Below are 20,201 nucleotides of genomic sequence, written 5' to 3' on the forward strand. Positions count from 1 at the left end.
AGAAAAATAGTGGAGAAAATTCTAGAACTGACAAACATAATCCACAAATTCAAGGAGGCTTCCCTTTTCCCTGAAAAAAACTCTAGGACAAATAAAAGGAAATACACATCCGTATTTATAAGAGTATATTAACCTGAAGAAAAACGTGAAGGGATGCACAAGAGGCTGATAACGCAGGGTGTATGTAGGGGAGGGTGGAACGAGTGATGTGGGTGACCAAGGAAGAGGAGGGAAACGGCAAAGCAAAAAAGAAAAGAGAACTGACACAAAATTCATGGTTATATTTAGGGATTTGTATAAATGTATATATATGTAGAAGAATATTTTTAAAAAGTATAAACAAAAGGGGAAAAAACTGAGGGACAAATTATCAAGTAAAAATGGCTCTCCTGGGTCTTTGTAGTCAGAAAAAAAAAAAAAAGAAAAAGTATGGAATCTCCCTTCCTACAAGATTTTTGGAGCCAGAAATACAGGACTAAAAACGGCACTCTGAGACCATGATCATCGAGCATTGGTTCCATTCTTGTCTGTAACTCTCTCGTTGTTTTCCAAGCCTACACCTAGAAAGGGGCAGAGACAGTGAAGGGCAGATTCAGAAAGCAGCGTTTCTTTGACACCTGCGGAATCCCATTCGAATAGTGTTTGAATAGCAATCTGAAAGCTGACGGAATTATCAATACTCACTTTGACTCCATTTCTCTCAATTTAGATCCAGCTGTGAGTTGCATGTTCTTTCGCTGCCAGTTTAAATCTTGAATATGTTTTCTGTAAAAAATTATGTATATTACTCAAATACATTTAATTATATTTTAATCACAAGTTTCATAAAACATGCTCATTATGAAAAATCAAACACACACACAGATACAGATTACAAATCAAGTCCCTCCTCCCATGCATGTGTCCTTCTTCCTGGTAATTGCTGTTGGGTATCATTCCAGATTCTTTCCTGTATGTGTATGTAGAAATTAGTTTATAAAATCAGATTATATGTGTTACGCTTCAACTTTTTCTCCTTCTAAGAAGGCCTTTTTTATGTATGTAGACTTAACAAGTGCAAAGGGCCTGATAGAGATGTTTTTTGGACCTCAAACCCCTATTTCTCCTCCACTCAGGTAGAGCAAACAGTGCCAGACACTGGACAGAGAGGGTGGATCAATCGTTTACTTTCATATGACCATAGTCTCACTGGTTTCTTTTTCCTCCCATTTTCTATTTATTAAGGGTTCACTTAAACTTTGGCTGGGTGCAGTGGCTCATGCCTGTAATCCCAGCACTTTGGGAGGTTGAGGTGGGAGGATTATTTGAGGCCAGGAGTTCAAGATCAGCCTGAGCAATATAGCGAGACCCCGTTTCTACCAAAAAAAAAAAAAAAAAAATGGGCACAGTGGCAAATGCCAGTAGTCTCAGCTACACGGGAGGCTGAGGCAGGAGGATACTTTAATCCAGGAGTTGGAGGTTGCAGTGAGCTATGATGATGTCACTGTACTCTAACCTAGGCAACAAAGTAAGATCCTTTCTCAAAACAAAACAAAAAACCACACACAAAAATTTAATTCTAAAATAATAGAAAAAACAATTTCAATTTACCTTAACTTCTGAAGCTCTTTCTGTGCATGTTCAATCATATGAACTAGATTTCTAAAGAAAGAAAAGAGAAAAATTACATTTTAAGGTACATTCAGATCTAAGAGTATCAAGTAAAAGTTAACTATCTAGTTCATACAAAGTCAAGTTTTTCTGCTAAAATAGCAAATACTGAGCCAAATGTGCCAACTACTATGTTAGGCACTTCATATATACTAGCTAATTCAATTCTCACAGGAATTGTCTGAGGTAGGTGTAATTTATTATCCCAATTTCACATGTGGGGAAACTAACAGAAAGATGAAATAACTTGTTCAAGATAACAGAGGTTAAGTGTCTGAGCTAGGCTCTATTTCAGGTCTTTTGAACTCTAGAGCCAAGCTGTTTACTGATATTTTGATTTTGAGTACTTATGTCACTTTTTTTTTTTTGAGACAGAGTCTCACCCTTTTGCCTGGGCTAGCGTGCCGTGGCGTCAGCCTAGCTCACAGCAACCTCAAACTCCTAGGCTCAAGCGATCCTTCTGCCTCAGCCTCCCGAGGAGCTGGGACTACAGGCACGCACCACCATGCCCGTCTAATTTTTTCTACATATTTTTAGCTGGCCGATTAATTTCTTTCTATTTTTAGTAGAGACGGGGTCTCACTCTTGCTCAGGCTGATTTCGAACTCCTGAGCTCAAACAACCTGCCCGCCTCGGCCTCCCAGAGTGCTAGGATTACAGGCATGAGCCACCCACCGCACCTGGCCCTTATTTCACTTCTTAAACAGTCATGACTTCTTTTCACAGAGAAGATGGAATATATCTGAGTACACCCATTTTTTTTGTATTTCTCAACTCCTTTTTATTTCTATATTTCTGTATCTACATTTATCTTGTCCATTATCTCCTCCTGTCTCCTGCTAACTAGAGAGAGGAGAAGAAAAGAAAACCATTGTAGAAGGCTGGAGATTTAGATACCAGTCCAAGTCAGCTCTAACTAGCACAGGGCGAAAGTTCAATATTACATAGCACTATGTGTTTATTATCATTAGAGAAGTAATTCGACAGTAGATTTCAATCTCTCTTTAAAATTTAAGTAAGTTTTATTGAGATATAATTCCATATCCTACCAATTTCCTCTTAAGGCAGTGGATCAATTACCTTTAGAATCCATTTCAACCACACTTGGCCCTACTGTGTTATTGCTCTAGATCTAAAGTTTCCTGGCTTTTGTGATTCAATTGTCTGCTGCTCATCTGAGTTATTTTCCTATCTCTACTGACAGGTTTCCTTGCACTATCTGCAATTCTCTCACAATTCAGTCTTTGAACAGCCGTGCCTTTCTAAGCTTTCCCTCAGCTCATCCTATTTTCCTTGCCTTTGACAATCACTCCATGCTGAGGACCATTACTTTTAGTGTTCTATTCCTGACCTCTGACCATTGATAAGCTTTCCTTTAAATTACTGCTCCCTGAAAGTTTATTTGTTGTCCTCTCCCTTCTCCCATCCTCCTCTTGAATTTACTTTGATAAAAAATACAGCATACCTCCTCTGCACAAGTACCCATTGGATCTGGAGGAGACAAAATATGCTCAGGGGAATGATTAACACTATAGAATACTCTGCGAGTAACTGGAAAACAAGAGATGTGCATAGTAATAATAGTCACTCAGAAGAAGGAGTCACTACTAATGTAGTACTTGCCCCTACACTGCCAAAAATGGACTACTGGTTACCTGGCATAGAACTTCTTGTCTTCTCAAGTAGATAAAGCTTCTGGAGGACAAGGAAGACATTTTTTCCACCTTGTGAAACACATTTTCCATTTAATAGAAATTTCTTAAATTTCTTAATCACTCTAATCTCATTCTTCTTTTTTACCCCTTGCAATAAATTCACAAAAGCAAGTGAGTTGCCTGTTTTGTACAGTTTCCCAAATTCTGGATTTTGCATACTAGATTGTCATGTGGCTACAGAAATTTAAAACATAATTCTGATGATCTCAGAAAATGTATTTATCATTCTGCGGTTTTGCTTTATATAGTTGTTTCAGAAAAACATAATTAACAAAAATGTTACATACAGTCATGAGGTTCAATGGCCTTTTCCACTTAAATTGTTAATAGACACTCAAGAAACTTCAGGGCTCAAAGAGGCCAGCACTGAATTTTACAAACAAGGAAAATGAACTCTGGATAGACAATAAAAATTAAAGCTAAAGCTAGTTACATGAAATAGAAACAGTGTATCAGTGGCTTATTTTGGCAGCAAAATCCAGTGTTAATTCTCTATTTATAGTTTTGAGTCTCACTACTGATGGATTCTGTATTTATAAATCTGTCTACTCGAATTTATTTGTAGTCCTAAAATCACTACTTATAGTATTTTGCAGTCATTCACAGACATGTGCACAGCAGTGAAAAATCTGGGTTGCTGGGCATGCACATCCCCAGCTGAAGTTGAACAAAGAGATGCTTTGCATTCTTGCTTCAGCTCTCAAACAGAAATAACCAGAGGATGGAGTTCAAGTTCCAAGTCTAGCACTGGTTAGTGGGGTAGTCTCAAGCAAGCTGCTTTACACTTCTGAATGTTAAGTATTATATAAAAAATGTGGCAGTTAGGTTTAGGTCCTCTTAGTGCTCCGAAATTTGAGGTGGGTCTCAAAGTAGTTGCCTTTTCCTATGAGTTGCAGTTCTAGGACATGATCCTAAACCAAAGTCTAGCTATATTATTTTTATCCCATTTCCCCTACCCTACCTCCCAAACTTTTAAAAAATACTAAATTTTTGAATGGGATGGGTTTTACCAAAAGAAAAAAAGCTTCTTACTCATTATATACTTTCCAGGCATTACATCCATGCTGTGACATTAGTTCCAGATTCTCAATTCGAACTGCTTGATGCTCTAACTGGGCCATAGAATTGTTTACACATTCTTGCCATGCAGTAATGTCATTTTTCTGACCTGAGGAAGGAGCTGGAAGCTCATATCTGAAATTAAACAACAAAATAAATAAAACCATATATACTGCCAAGTCTTTATACCTCCTCCCAACAGAATGCCCCATGGGTCTACGCACATTGTAAAAATCACAGAAGACTGAAGATGCGATGCAAACCTTGCAATAATAAAAAACCTATATACCCTAAGAATCAATTTACAAACAAGATTTAGCACTATTATATATACTAACAAAGAACTGTTCACTTCAATGTGAACTGGTTAAATAAGCTATATTATGTTCACATAAAGGATAGTTACATTAGCTATTACATGATGTTACTGAAGAATATCTAATAATATTAACATATATTAAAGGAAAGAAGTAGGATATAAGAAATTTGGCTACCCTTTTTGTAAAACACCCACACCCACCCTCCACTAATGTAGCCAGGCCCCCTGTAGAGAAAAAAATGGGAAGGGATATAATAATTCTTCGCATTTAGACCCCACACTCCGTTCTCTCTCTCCATACTACCCAGTCTTTCAATACTACCAACATGGCCAGCAAATACATTCTCCATAAAACTAAATTTTAATTTCAATTTTAATACTCTTACCGTTTCATACTGAGCAATTCAATTGGTTGTCGAGCAGCCAGTCTTTCAAATTCATTTCTCATTATGTCAGTCTGATGTATAAATAAAAGGAAGACTTATTTCCAAGATCATACTGACAAACTGAAATTAACAATCACTGAATAATGGATTTAGCCTATTTATTCTTTATAGTACTCATCATAATGGATCATGTCCCTTCCCTTAATTCTTCTCTGGGTTAAACGCTGCTAGGATCTGGAGAAGAACTCCCCACCCCCCACCTCCCCATTTTACTTCCATATTCCATACTCAGGCACAAAAGGCAGTATATATAAAGCCCGCAGAAAAAAGGATTAATCTTAAATCAGTGGTTTTCAATCCCAACAGCACATAGGAATCAGTTGGTGAGCGCTATGGTTTGAATATTGTGCCTTCTGAAACTCACGTTGAAATTTATTCTCCAACATAACAGTATTAAGAGGTGGGGCCTTTAAGAGGCAATGAGGCAGAACCATCATGAATGGATGAATGGGTTATCATGGGAATGGGTCTGTCATAAAAGCCAGTTTGGCTCTCTCCTGTGTGCTCCCACCTCTCCCTGTGATGCCTTGTGCTGCCTTGGGACTCTGTAGAGAGCCCTCCCCAGCAAGAAGGCCCTCATGAGATGTGGCTCCATGACCTTGCACTGCCCAGCCTCCAGAACTGTTTAATACGTAAGTTTCTTTTCTTTATAAATTACCCAGACTCAGGTATTCAGTTATAGCAACAACAACAAAAAACCCAAACTAAGACGGAGAGCTTTGGAAACAATTCTAGTCCCAGCCACATCGCACTCCTCTCCAACACTCCTATTTAATTGGTCCTGAGGTAGAGCCTGGACATGATTTTAATTTTTGTTTTTAACTCACCAGTTGATTACAAAGTGAAGTCAGTGTTGAGAACCATGGATCTAAGTACTCAGTGGTTATGGGGAAAGAAGACTTTAACAAAATGATTTGCTTTAGGTCTATGAGCCTAAACTTACACTTTCTTTTTGGTCCTGGTGGCTGTTTTTACACTTTGCTCTTTGCAAGGAATGGAGAAGAGGGGAAGGGGCAAAAGTAACCAGTTCTGCTATCTGCTCTAGCAATTTCACTGTTTTCAAGCTGTGCCTCTTTAGGTTCGATGTTTTGGTCAATATCGTATCCCATTTCTGTTCTGCACCTTTCCTACCCTAAGTATTGATATAAACAACTGCTTGAGTAAAATATTCATTTATAGTAATACTTCAGTTATCCCATGTAATTTCAATTTTCTTTTTATTTTATTTTTTTTGAGACAGAGTCTCACTCTGTTGCCTGGGCTAGAGTGCCATGGCATCAGCCTAGCTCAAAGCAACCTCAAACTCCTGGGCTCAAGCAAGCCTCCTGCCTCAGCCTCCCAAGTAGCTGGGAATACAGGCATGCACCACCATGCCCGGCTAATTTTTTCTATATATTTTTAGTTGTCCAGCCAATTTCTTTTTATTTTTAGTAGAGACAGGGTCTCGCTCTTGCTCAGGCTGGTCTCAAACTCCTGAGCTCAAACGATCCGCCCGCCTCGGTCTCCCAGAGTGCTAGGATTACAGGCACGAGCCACTGCGCCTGGCTATAATTTCAATTTTCTGAGGGCTTTAACTATCCTAACAATTAGACTAAAGAGTTTGCAAAAAAAGAAAAAAAGGCATTCCAGAAGCCCCATTCATGTTTAAAAGTTTTGCATTAAGCACTTCTTCTTGGAGAAAGTCTTTTTTGGGGCTACTGCTGAATTATACACAACTCTAAGAAAATGTGGTTATCTAGTTTCCTACAGAAACCCAGGGCATTCTAGCTAGAAGGTTCTGCACAATGACAAACAAGGAGTAATAACTAAGAATTAGGTAAGAGAAACTACAAAAATGAAGTATATGCCTGGGCAATATCAAGACCTCATCCATACAAAAAAAAAACCTACCTGGGCATGGTGGTGTGTACCTATAGTCCCAGCTACTCAGGAGGCTGAGGCAGGGGAGACTGTTTAAGCCAAGGAGTTTGAGGTTGCTGTGAGCTATGATCATGCCACTGCACTCCAGCCTGGGCATCAAAACAAGACCCTAGCTCGAAAAAAAAAAAAACAAAAAAAACAAAGCAGTGTAAGTAGTCTTGAGTATGTAACATAGGCCAAGCCAGCGTTCATGGAGCTAAGCCAAGAAAAACTCCAGGTAAATTGGGCACATGGTAAGCATTCATTAAATATTTGGGTGCCTACTGTGTGCCAAGCACTGTTCTAGGCAATGAAGAAAACAAAAAAACTTCCCTGCTCATGAAGCAGCGTTATCTCTCAACCACCCAATCTAGAGTAGTCCCCAGTCACTCCACCACATCACCACTTTAATTCTCTCTATAGCATTATAGCATTTACCAATAATCTGATATTTTCTGATTTGTCTGTCTCAACACTCTAGAATGAACGTGAAAGTATGGACCCTGCCTAGCTCTAATATCCAGCATAGAAAAGACCTTCATAAATAGTTGTTAAATGAATTAATGGAAGAATAGTTTCAAACGCAGTGTGAAGGGTGGTTAAGGTCTTGGTCGATTAGCCTCTCCAAGCCACAAGTTTCCCCACCTAACAAAATGGGGATAATAAACATACAGTTATATCGTTTAATTAATTAATTAGAGATGCAGTCTTGCTCTGCTGCTTGCTGGAATGCAGCGGCACGAAAGTAGTTCACCGTAGCCTCAAACTCCTAGGCTCTAGGGATCCTTCTACCTCAGCCTCCCAAGTAGCTGGGACTATAGGTGTGCACCACTATGCCTGACTAATTTTTAAACTTTTTTGTGGACACAGGACTCTCCATATGTTGCCCAGACTGGTCTCGAAATCCTGGCCTTAAGCGATCCTCCACCTCGGCCTCCCAAAGTGCTGGGATTATAGGCATGAGCCATTGTGCCTGCCTGTACTTAGTTCTTAACATGGTTAACATCTACAATTAAGTACCAACATTTAGAAAAAGTGTAGGAAAACAACATTCTTCTACTTAAAACTTAGCCAACATTTTTTCCATGTTACTTCAATATAAACAGGGCCTTTTAATAACATAATCCTTTCATAAATAGATGATTACACAAAATGGGGGGAAACCCCTAATATGTACATCCTGAAATGCCTGAATCCAATAATTTATTTATTTATTTTGAGATAGGGTCTCGCTCAGGCTTGTGTGTAGTGGTGTCATCATAGCTCACTGCAACCTCAAACTCCTGGGCTCCAGTGATCTTCCTGCCTCAGCCTCCTGAGAAGCTGGGGCTATAGATGTATACCACTACAATCCTCCTGCCTTAGCCTCCCAGAGTGATAGGATTACAGGCTTGAGCCACCATGCCCGGCCAAATAATACATATTTTCAAGAGACAGGATCTTGCTATGTTGCCCAGGCTGGGTTCAAGCGATCCTCCTGCCTTAGTACCCTCGCCCCAAAGTACCTAGGACTATAGGCCTGGGCCACCAGGCCTGGTTAATTTTTTAATTTTTTGTATAGTGGGTGGTCTTCCTACATTGCACAGGCTGGTCTTGAATTCCTGACCTCAAGTGATCCTAGCACCTTGGCCTCCCAAAGTGCTAGGATTACAGGTGTGAGCCACAACACCCAGCCTGAATCCAATAATTTAGAAATGATATTTTACATTTCATTGAGCTAATTAGACCAAACTAGTATCTTGGGTGCATTTCTAGGTTAAACATTTAAAATAGTATATATTTAGATATGGTCTGTCCATTCAGTCTTTACACGCATTTAGTAAATATCCACGCTTTGATACAAGGGCCGCTCTTCAGTAACTGGGCTTACGCATATCATAAAACCCTACATCATTTGCTGTAAGGTAGACCTGAGAGTAGAAAATTCCTGTGACCATTTACCAATGGACCGTATCTCAAAAAACTGTACACATAAATTTTTTGCATTGTTAGAGAGTTCGCGGAGCTTCAAAGTCCCTTTATAGGTCTCCGAAAAAGAATCCCAGAGAAAGCTTACCTATCTTATCTGTTACAGGTAAGTAACATCTAAGCAAACAGCGGTTAAAGCTGGAATTTAAAATTCACTTTTACGTAACTAAAGCTCTCAATCCAAAATAAAAGTTCACGGGAATCCTCGTTCATACCCGGGCTCAAGACATCACACTTACTTCAAAAGCAGAATAATCTGGGGCTGTCAGGTAGCTCAGGTAGTTTTTAGTTGGTCGATACCTGCGGGTTTCCTCCTCCACCAGCGCCGCAGCCTAAGAACGAGAACAAGGGTCAGAAGAGAAGCGGCAAATTGCTAAGTGCTTCTTTCAGTCCTAGGCCAGCGAGCGCTGAGTCACCCGCACAAACACCCTGCACTCACCGCTTCCCTCACACCAGGCGCTTCGTAACCTTGATCAAAATACGGCAGCGCGTCCACCACAACTTCTCCAGCCACCAAGCCCGTGCCCGCCATCACAAAGAGCTTAGCACCGCTCGCGTTCTCTGTTTGCGCAGGCTCAGTCCTATTTAACCGCGCCTGCGTTCAACATCGATGTAATGCACGACGCTTGCGCACTGATGTTGACGCATGCCCAGTTGCTGATTCTGAAGGCGTATGTGCCCGGCAGCTAGAAATTGCCGGGCTATTTTTGTTTCGGGCAGACGTGACGTGACGTCACATCCTGTATTTCCAGCGTTTGCTGAGGACCCCAAATTCCTGTCCTCGGCTTGCCGATTTTTTTTTTTTTTTTTTGCCTGCGAGTGGCGGCGATTTGGTGGATTTGGAACTTTTCGTTTCCTCCAGAACGTTGGTATCTGGAGGGGAGACTCTTTGGAACTTTTGCAGGGAACTAGCTGCAGGATTTGGCGGGGAAAGAGAAGCTGGTTTCCCGGTTTATTCCCTTTCCACTTTCTCGTCTTAAACTTCTCTCCCTTTGTGCCAGGCTGTTCTCCTTGCCATAGCCCCACTATCCTTCGCTCTCGGGGCCCTGGAAATCTTTGCATTGGATCGGTACAGTTTTTTCACAGACTCTAAGAGTGGACGCCACTCTCCAAGTAAAACTGTGAATCTTTAGGGCCTGCGTAACAAAGGGAACCTTAATCTCCCTCCAAGGCGAGGTTAATAACTGTCCACCACCCCCAACATTGAAAAATCCTGTTATTTTGCCTTTACGGCATGTATAAAATTCAGTCATTTTGCCTTTAGGACTTAGGGTAATAGCGCTCCTCAACTCAAACTGCTGCCAGGGCACCTCTGCTATGAGGCTCCTGAACAAAACAGCCTATCTTTGACTGAGCAGGCAAAGACCAATTTAACATTAGGTAAATGTGCTAGCTAGATTAAGTGAGGTAAAAGATCTTTACATTTTAAGAATTCTCCAAAAGATTTGTGGGATTTTTATGTGTTTATTCATTAAAAGCTCTGTAAACAACATTTTATACAAATCTCGAGCAATTCTTTTACAAACGTCCAGAATTAATAATACTTTACAAAAACAAAACACAATAGACCCAAGGAAAGGATGCAGCTTCAGATTGTAGTAAAGTAAGACTCCCATCCCTAAAGCAAAGGTCTCCTCACAGAGGGATAGCCGGGATCCACCACAGTAAACCCTCCTACCCCCATTTAATAAACACCTAATTATTAATTGTTCCCTCAGGGTTGCAGGGTAAGATGAGAGCAAATGGCGAAATGTCTGATAGGAGTCTCACTGGGATAAGCTGCTTAATCAACATTTAAAAAAAGACATAGGCTCGGTTCTAGTCCCTGGACCCACATCTGTAGGAATTATATTACACAGCACCAGTGTTAAATGGTGTCTGCTTCAGATTCATGCATACCTGAAAGGGTTGTAATGACAATACTGTACAAATCAATAAATTGCATCACAATACAATTTACAATGTTTTGTAAGTTTGAATAAATATTTTCTATGCCAGTTAAAACCATCAGCAGAAGGAGAGGAAAACAAACATATTTGCTATAACATTCATCAATGAAAATTATACCATCACTGACAAATTCTTCTTTCCAATCACTACTACTACTTTAGATATTAAGGATCTGGGTTCTTAAGCTGTGTATGCTCAGGAAATTTTCATATTCTGAGTTCAATTTAATTAGAGCAAAAAGTCCAACAATTCTAGGGGAATAAAAAGTCTTATCTAGGCACCTATAGTTTAGAGTCCCTTATCCTCAGAGCTGAAAAGGGTTCTGGTATACTTAATAGAAAAATTTTTAAATAGCTGTAATTCTACAGAGATCAAATTTCCTCCATCTGTAGGAGGAACTTTATTTGTGTTCATAAAAGAAAAGTCCTGGCTTCAGTTCTGTCTCTGTTGTACAACTATGGGCAAGTTATTTAACCTCTTTGAATTCCAGTTTCTTCATTAGTAAAATGGAGATGCAAATATCTGCCTCATAAAGTTGATTTAAGGATTGAATAAGATGATACACATACATGTACCAAAGTGTATGGTACATGGTGGACACTAAAAAAAAAAAAAAAAATGTAGTTCCCATGCCCTTGAAAGGACATTATCCTGTTAGCTATAATTCCACAAAGTTTAATGTTGACATGTGAGGGACAAGCTACTTGAGTGCCATACGATGTGAAGGAGAAGCTGCAAGATGTCTACTTTTATAAGGTACTTAATAACAGTGTTAACAAGTAGGACTTCCATAAGTGAGATTCCCCTAGATAGAATATTAGACAAAAAAATGGAAATAGATTGATGAGTATATTCCTTAGCCCAGGTCAAGCAGCCCATGGGTTTAAAGCTGCCATTATATTTCAGTGATGAGAATTACGTGTGTAAGGCTAGTGTTCTCCACTTCTATATAGTGCCTCTCCAGTACCTTAAACTCAGCATTTCTCTCATTATCTCATCTTTGAGCTGTTTCTTAAATGCAACACCAACTAGCCTTTCTCTTGTAAAAGACAACTGCCTTCACACACTAAGCACAAAACACAAAGAATGAGCTCAAGAATCAAATAGAAAAGACCACTATAAAAAAATTGGAGGCAGAGTAAAGAGAGCATTGGTTCCAGACTACTCCCAACAATTTTCCAGGGATTACTACAGCAGCAACAGGAGAATCCTCCTCCAACAGCCTGACTTGCTCTTCGACCTTTTGAAATTTCAAGAATTTTGTAGAATACTTCAGGGTATCCTGACGCTCAGAAAAATATTTTCTTTGGCACTTTCTTTTCTAATTAGGATGAGGACAGTCAATCAAAGATTTCATTTCTTCTGCAGAAATTTCATTTTACTTCCTAAAGGGAGAAAAAGGTAGAGTGAACTCCCAATTCATTTTTATTTACTGTAGATTTGAGTCAAGCGATCAACAGCCCAGTTATTCAGAACAGCCCAAAAGTTAAGCTGACATCTCAAGCTGTCAGTTGATGTGTTTAATCACCTCCCCCACTCCACCCTGCCCCGAGTGTCTAATTGTAGAGGTAGAAAAGAACTCAGACATCATGTAATCTAGTGGGTTTCAACCCTGGATGTAGGTTAAAATCACCTGGCTTGCTCCTCAGCGATTTCCTCAAGCCCAGGGAAAAATTTTTTTAAGCTCCCCAGAGATTACAATATATAGTCAGAGCTGAGAACCACTGATCCAATCCTGTGTTATAAAGATGAAATAACAGCCTAAGGTATAATTTGTCCATGGTCTCTCAGCTAGTGAAGGACAGGGCCTAATTAGGGGGCATATATTTCAAAGACCAATATAAATACCATAGAATATAGGTTCTTTATTGTTTTGGGCTAGCCACACCACTGTTCTCTTATATCATATTGGATAATTAACTACAATTGAAAAATCATAAACAACTGTGTTTCTGTATGAAGTGCAAAGTTAGAGACTCGTAGGACATCCTCTTTTGCTTCAGACTCCCTCTAAACCAGGTGTTTTTTTTTTTTTTTGAGACAGAGTCTCACTGTGTTGCCTGGGCTAGAGTGCCGTGGCGTCATCCTAGCTCACAGCAACCTCAAACTCCTGGGCTCAAGCAATCCTCCTGCCTCGGCCTCCCAGAGAGCTAGGATTACAGGCATGAGCCACTGCGCCCGGCCTAAACCAGGTGTTTTTAATCTGGAGTTCAAAGGATCGGTTTCATGGGATTCATGAACACCCTAAAATTATATGCAAAATTTATTTGTATGCTGTAAGTACATTTTTCTGGGAAAAAGGACCACAGTTTTTACAGGAATTTGTAAGGAATGTGTTCAAGGAATGTGACCTGACCTAGAAAATATTGATAATCATGATATGCAAACATATCGTGAAGGATAGTTCGGGGAGCTTCATCTGAGGGAAACAGCCCCATAGATCACTCTGATGGAGAATCCCAACCGTTGAGAAAAAGACTTTTCTGGCTGGGCACAGTGACTCACACCTGTAATTCTAGCACTCTGGGAGGCCAAGGTGGGAGGATTGCTTGAGCTCAGGAGTTCAAGACCAGCCTGAGCACAAGTGAGACCCTGTCTCTACTAAAAATAAAAAAATTAGCCAAGCATCATGGTTTGAGCCTGTAGTCCCAGCTACTCAGGAGGCTGAGGCAGGAGATCACTTGAGCCCAGGAGTTTGAGGTTGCTGTGAGCTAGGATGACGCCACGGCACTCACTCTAGCCAGGGCAACAGAGTGAGACTCTGTCTCAAAAAAAAAACCAAAAAAACAATCCGCCCACCTCGGCCTCCCAGAGGGCTAGGATTACAGGCGTGAGCCACCGCGCCCGGCCTAAACCAGGTGTTTTTAATCTGGAGTTCTAAGGATCAGTTTCATGGGATTCATGAACACCCTAAAATTATATGAAAAATTTATTTGTATGTTGTAAGTACATTTTTCTGGGAAAAAGGACCACAGTTTTTATAGGAATTTGTAAGGAATGTGTTCAAGGAATGTGACCTGACCTAGAAAATATTGATAATCATGATATGCAAACCTATCATGAAGGATAGTTCAGGGAGCTTCATCTGAGGGAAACAGCCCCATAGATCACTCTGATGGAGAATCCCAACCTTTGAGAAAAAGACTTTTCTGGCTGGGCACAGTGACTCACACCTGCAATTCTAGCACTCTGGGAGGCCAAGGTGGGAGGATTGCTTGAGCTCAGGAGTTCAAGACCAGCCTGAGCACAAGTGAGACCCTGTCTCTACTAACAATAGAAAAATTAGCCAAGCATCATCGTATGAGCCTGTAGTCCCAGCTACTCAGGAGGCTGAGGCAGGAGATCGCTTGAGCCCAGGAGTTTGAGGTCGCAGTGAGCTACAATGATGCCACTATAGTCCACTCGGATGACAGAGCAAGACTCAGTCTCAACAAAATAAAACAAAACAAAGCAAAACCAAAACCTTTCTTTAAAACACTTTGGAACTAGGGTCATGGCTTCTGGTCAGTCTATTTCACGTGATTTTCTATTGCTGATTTGATTATAAAGCCTTTGTGATGAGGCCCACTATTGCAAGCCTTTCTCAGCCACATTTATCTAAAAGGAAAACACAGCAACTTACCAAGACTCCGCAAAATTCTATTCACTCCACTGGGCTCAGACTCAGGAATTGTTTCCAAATACTGGAGGGCCCGGACCTCAAACAAACCTATGAGGAAACTCATGTTGGTGAAACTGTCCAATACTCAAGACTGGAAATTAGCTAAATAAAACTCTGTGGTCATTACTAATGTATTATTCCATGGATAAAACAATGTTACAAAATAAGTAATTCTCATAATATACAACTTAGATTTTGAGCGTTTTAGCTTTGCACTATTTTTTGTTTATATTATATTCAAACCTGTCGAGTACTCACTAAACAGAGAGGGAGAACTTTATGATGGAAACTGACCTTTAACCCCACTTTTCCGAAGCTCTCGGTCCTGGATGAATCCTGCAAACATCTGAGTCTCCATGAAGAGGTTTAGGAAATGGCGTACACTGCGGGAGGTGTGGGACTTACGGAATGGCTCTCTTTGGAATACACGCTCCCCACGCTCAGTGACGGTCATATTCAAAGAATAATGTCCCACCAGCTCCACAAAAAACCTGACAAATGCTTCAGACACCAGTGAGTTGAGTGTCACATCTGCTGCAAAATGAAAGAAAAAAGAGAAAGAAAAGAAAAAAAATCCCCTAAGTTTTGTGTATCGGGGAATACCAGCTCTGCTTATAGAAGTCATGCCTAAGAAATCATAGATTGAAGGACTGAGAATAAATCCAGGCATGCTCATTCTTAGCTTTCTTTCTCCATGACCTGCAAAAAGTTAATGGCTTATATCCTTACCTTTCTTCCCACACATGCTCTTAGTATATCTTGTAGCCTGGCTTGCACATCTGTGATTTCACTGTAACTGCTCTTTCAAAGCCACTGGTGAGAACCAGCCAAATTTAATCTGCTCTTCTATTTTTATTCCTCTTTAAACTCTATGCTGCATTTGTGCTGACTGCCTTCTCATTTCTCTTGTTCCCCACAATTTAATGCTCTCCTGTTTCCTTTCTTGCCTTTATGACCAAGTGTTTGTTTTTTTCTTGCCGTTTCTTCCTTTTCCTGAGCAGGGACTGCAGATAACTTCTCTTCAACATTTCCTTCCTTTAAGAGCTAACTGGCACAGAGATAGAGCTGAATAAGATGATAATTCCCAACCTTAGGTCTGCAGTCTTGATATTTCACCTTCTAAATTTTCAGCCCATCTATGGGAGATCATCATTTGGCACTCCATCAGCAGAGAAATTCCATTTGTCTAAAAGTCATTTTATCAGTTCCTTTTTGGAACTTTGTAGACTATGAATAAATTAAGTAATATGTGCCTAAAATCAAATTCATTATATTTCCCCATGAAATCAGTTTCCCTCTCAACTTACGTTTTTGGAGACAGGGTCTCACTCTGTCACCCAGGCTGGAGAGTAGTGGTGCAATCATAGCTCACTGCAGCCTCAAACTCCTGGTCTCAAGTGATCCTCCCACCTCAGCCTCCCAAGCAGCTAGGACTACAGGCGCATATCACCACATCTGGCTAATTTTATTTTTTGTAGAGACATGGGTCTCGCTATATTGCCCAGGCTGGTCTCGAACTCCTGGCCTCAAGCAATTCTCCTGCCTCGGTCTCCCAAAGTCCTGGGATTTCAGGCATGATCCACTGTGCCCAACCAACTTTCCCATTCATATTGTACCTGATTATTCTATAAAAAATAATAGTTTATTGAGTGCTTAAGATATGTCAGATACTGTATTAAGTGCTTTAACAAACATAATAATCCAATGAGGTAGGTATTATTATTTCTCTTTTACAGACGAAACTGAGGCTCTAGATTATTAAAGAAATTCTCCAGGGTCATCCCATCTAGTAAGTGGAGATGCTGGACTCCCAAATCAGGTGATTCTTAATTCCTATAATATACTACTATATTGTCTTTCAGGTCCCAGGCTTAAACCTCAGATTCAGCTTAGACTCCTTCTTCTTCCATATCCAAATAGTCTTTTTTTTTTCCTTTAACATTGTATCTTGCTCTTTTCCATGGGCTCTACTCAGGACTGGGAATCAGGGACCTAGGTTTAATTGGAGTTCTACCATAAAGCAGCTACCTAATAGTGGGTAGCTCACTTTACCTCTCTTGGTCTATCCATATCCGTGTAGTGAGGGGGGCTGATAAGGAGATTTCCAAGGTCTCTTCCTGTATTACCTTTTGATTCTAATCCAGGTTTTTGTTATATTTTATATAACAGACTTCCTTCTCATCTCTTTCCTTCTGCAGTTGAGAATCCATGGTCCATCACCGCATTTATCTTTAACACTTTTGCCTTGCTCTCCCATCCCTTCCAGTTACTGCCCCATTTCTCCTCCATTTTGTAGCAAGATTTCTTGGAAAAGCTGTCTATACCTGTTGTACCTACTTTCTTACATCTAATTCTCTTTCTTTTTAAAATTATGTTTTTCTATAACTTCTCTTTTATTCTATTTTAATGTATATACTTCATATATTCTTTTACATGTATGAATATTTCATAAGGTCAACAGTGAAATGGATACCCAAGTACCCACTGCAAACAAAGCTTACAAACGGAACGTTACTAGTATCTCTGCAGCTCCCCGTACAACCCCCTCTCAACAATATTCTCCTACTCTCCAATAGAGGGTGACCATACTTTAGAATTTTCTATTTATCATTCCCTTGCTTTACATGATAGTTTCACTATATACATATGCAACTCCAACAATATATTGTTAGGGTTTATATGTCTTTCAACATTATTAAAAACACTACATTCTTGTGCAACTTCTTGTTTTATTCAATATGTGTTTTTAAGATTCATTTTTAATGCCTTAGTCTATCAATGGATATTTTGGTTGTTTTTAGTTTTTGCTATCACCTACAATGCCGCCATGAAAATTACTGTACTTGTTTCCTAGTGGTCTTGTGCAAGAGATTTAGTCTAGGGTATATATCTAAAAACCGAATTGCTGGGTTGTAGCATAGGTATACCTTTTACTTTACTAGATACTGCCAACTTGTTTTTCCAAAGTACTTTAACTAATTTACACATTCTCACCAATACTTGATATTGTCAGACTTTTATTTTTTACCAATATGGTGAGTATAAAAAATGGTATTGCATTTCCTTGATTTTGAGGAGATTGCACATTTCTTCATATGTTTATGAGCCTTTCATGTTTTTTCTATGAATGTTTGCTCCTATTGTTTCCCCATTTTTCTGTTGGATTATCTTTTTCTTATTGATTTGTAGGAGTCTTTTTAAAAACAAATTCTAGACCCTATTCCTTTGTTATTTGCTGAAAATGTCTTCACCTAGTTTGTAACTTGTTTTTTTCTTTTCCATGGTGTCCCTTGATGAAAAGAAATTTTAAAGATTTAACATAGTTAATTGATCTTTTTCTTTATGGTCTCTGGTCTTTGTGCCATATTTTAAAGAACTTTATCATTGTTTTAAGGACATAAAAATATTTTCTTCTATTCTTTTAAAAACATTTTTAAAAGCTTTGCTTTTAACATTTAAGTCTTTATATTCACTGGAATTAATTTTGTGTATAGTGTGAGGTATATAACCATATTAATTTCTTTTTGTACGGAAGACCAATTGTCCTAGTATCATTTATTGAATGGTTCATTCTTTCTCCACTGATAGGCAAATGCTGGCACTGACACAAATCAAGTTTCCTTATGCATGTGTACTCTCTATTCTTTCCATTGCTCTATTTCTGCAACAAAACCAAACTATCTTAATTACTATGACATTACAATAAATCTAGATGTCTAGTAATGCAAGCCCTCCAATCTTGTTCTTTTTCAAGTGTGTCTTCGCTATTCTCGGCCCTTTGTACATCCAATTAAATTTTATGATCAGCTGAATGGCATTCTGATTCTCCTTGAACCCTCTCCAATCTCACTTTCTTCCCACCATGCCAGTGAATCTACTGTTATCAAGGTCTCCAGAGCCTTTTCTATTGTCAAATCCACTGGTCAATTCTCAGTCCTCATCTTACCTGATCTCTTTGCAGCCTTAAGCATAATTGTTTACTCTTTCCTTTGTGACACACTTCTTCACTCAGCTTCTGCAATGTCACACTCCTGGTTTTTTACATACACACTTTCCTAGTTTTTCTCCTACTTTACTAGCTGCTCTGTTTAGTCTCCTTTGCAGGATAATTCTTTTCTTCCCAACCTCCAAATGCTGGAAATCTAACCACACCATTCCCAAGGAATCAATCCTTAAGCCTTTGTTATTTTCTAACTACACTCACCCTATGGGGTCATCTCATCTGGTCCCACAGCTTTAAAATAGCAATTTCTAAATGTATGTCTTTAGCTCAAATCTGTCCCCTGAATCCCAAACTGATATATATAAATGCCTACTTAACATCTCTAGTTGGGGCTCAGTGGCTTATGCCTGTAATCCTAGAACTCTGGGAGGCCAAGGTGGAGGATTGCTTGAGGTCAGGAGTTCGAGGCCAGCCTGAGCAAGAGTGAGACTCCATTTCTACTAAAAACAGAAACGATCATCCAGGCATGGTGGTGTGTGCCTGTAGTCCCAGCTACTGGGGAGGTTGAGGTAAGAGGACTGCTTGAACCCAGGAGTTTGAGGTTTCAGTGAGCTATGATGATGCCACTGCACTCCACCTGGGTGACAGAGTGCAGAGTGTCACGAGTCTCAAACAAACAAACAAAACGCATCTCTAGTTGGATGTCTGCTAGGTATTAGACGTCCAATAGGTATTTCAAACTTAATATCCAAAACTAAGCATTTTATTACTCCTCTAAATCTGCTCCTTCGCTAATGTTCCCCATCAGTAAATAGCTTTAGTTTTCTCATACGTAAAATGGTAATTAAATTATAACACCTGCTTCATAAGGATATTACAAGGATGAAATCAAATATTAATATATGCAAAGGCTTAACATAATGCTTGATACAGTGTAAGCAACCAATAAATATTCGCCCATTTATGCAATGATACTTACTGAGTACCTACTTACTGAATACTGTTTAAACTATCGGAGACAGAGAACAAAACAAAGTCACTGCTCTTATGGAACTTACATTCTAGCATGAGATGGGGATAAAAGCCATGGAGAAAAATAGGTCAAGGGGAAGAGGACAGATAGGGAGTGCTAGGGGAATAGGTACAGTTTTAAACAGGACATCAGGAAAGGCCTCAGCAAGAAAGCAACATTTGAGCATGGACCTACAGGAAGAAAGGGCAGGAGTCACGTGGCTATCTGGGGGAATAGCATTCTGTAAATGTAACTGAGCAAGTGCAAAGGTCCTGAAATAGTAGGGCACCTGACACACTGAGGATCAGCAAGGAAGCTGATTAGAAGATTTTCAAGGTACAGGCAGCCTAATACTACTTTCGTATATCCTTCAACAGAGTGCTGGGCATTCAGTAAGTTTTTACTGCCTTAACCTTAAGTCTTTGGCTCACTTGTCTCATACCTTGCGAAAAATTCTTCTCCTGATCCAAGATTTCATTTCGTTCTTCCAAAATCTGCACTAGGGCAGCTTGTAGTTTAGGTGGTAAAATTTCATCCTCATCAGATACCTTAAGAAAAAAAATTGAGATTCTGTATGAG

General features: G+C 39.6%; 2 protein-coding genes across 2 annotated transcripts in view; both read right to left on the minus strand.

The window, feature by feature from the left end:
* Window positions 1–680: 680 nt before the first annotated feature.
* Window positions 681–9,623, minus strand: LOC105810577 (pre-mRNA-splicing factor SPF27). The gene is made up of 6 exons (XM_012644593.1): window positions 9,496–9,623; window positions 9,296–9,388; window positions 5,130–5,200; window positions 4,398–4,559; window positions 1,591–1,641; window positions 681–765 (listed from the first exon to the last, which is right to left on the minus strand). The coding sequence occupies exons 1-6, from the start codon at window positions 9,586–9,588 to the stop codon at window positions 681–683; spliced, it is 555 nt and encodes a 184-aa protein (XP_012500047.1). The 5' UTR covers window positions 9,589–9,623.
* A 2,736-nt stretch (window positions 9,624–12,359) lies between these two features.
* Window positions 12,360–20,201, minus strand: part of DENND2C (DENN/MADD domain containing 2C) — a 34,309-nt gene continuing 26,467 nt past the window's right edge. Inside the window, 4 exon segments of the mRNA XM_012644609.1 lie at window positions 12,360–12,391; window positions 14,629–14,715; window positions 14,962–15,198; window positions 20,065–20,192. Coding sequence (XP_012500063.1) covers window positions 12,360–12,391; window positions 14,629–14,715; window positions 14,962–15,198; window positions 20,065–20,192 — 484 coding nt within the window.

The sequence above is a fragment of the Propithecus coquereli genome, unplaced genomic scaffold, assembly GCF_000956105.1.
Source record: "Propithecus coquereli isolate 6110/MARCELLA unplaced genomic scaffold, Pcoq_1.0 Scaffold215, whole genome shotgun sequence".
Taxonomy (NCBI): domain Eukaryota; kingdom Metazoa; phylum Chordata; class Mammalia; order Primates; family Indriidae; genus Propithecus; species Propithecus coquereli.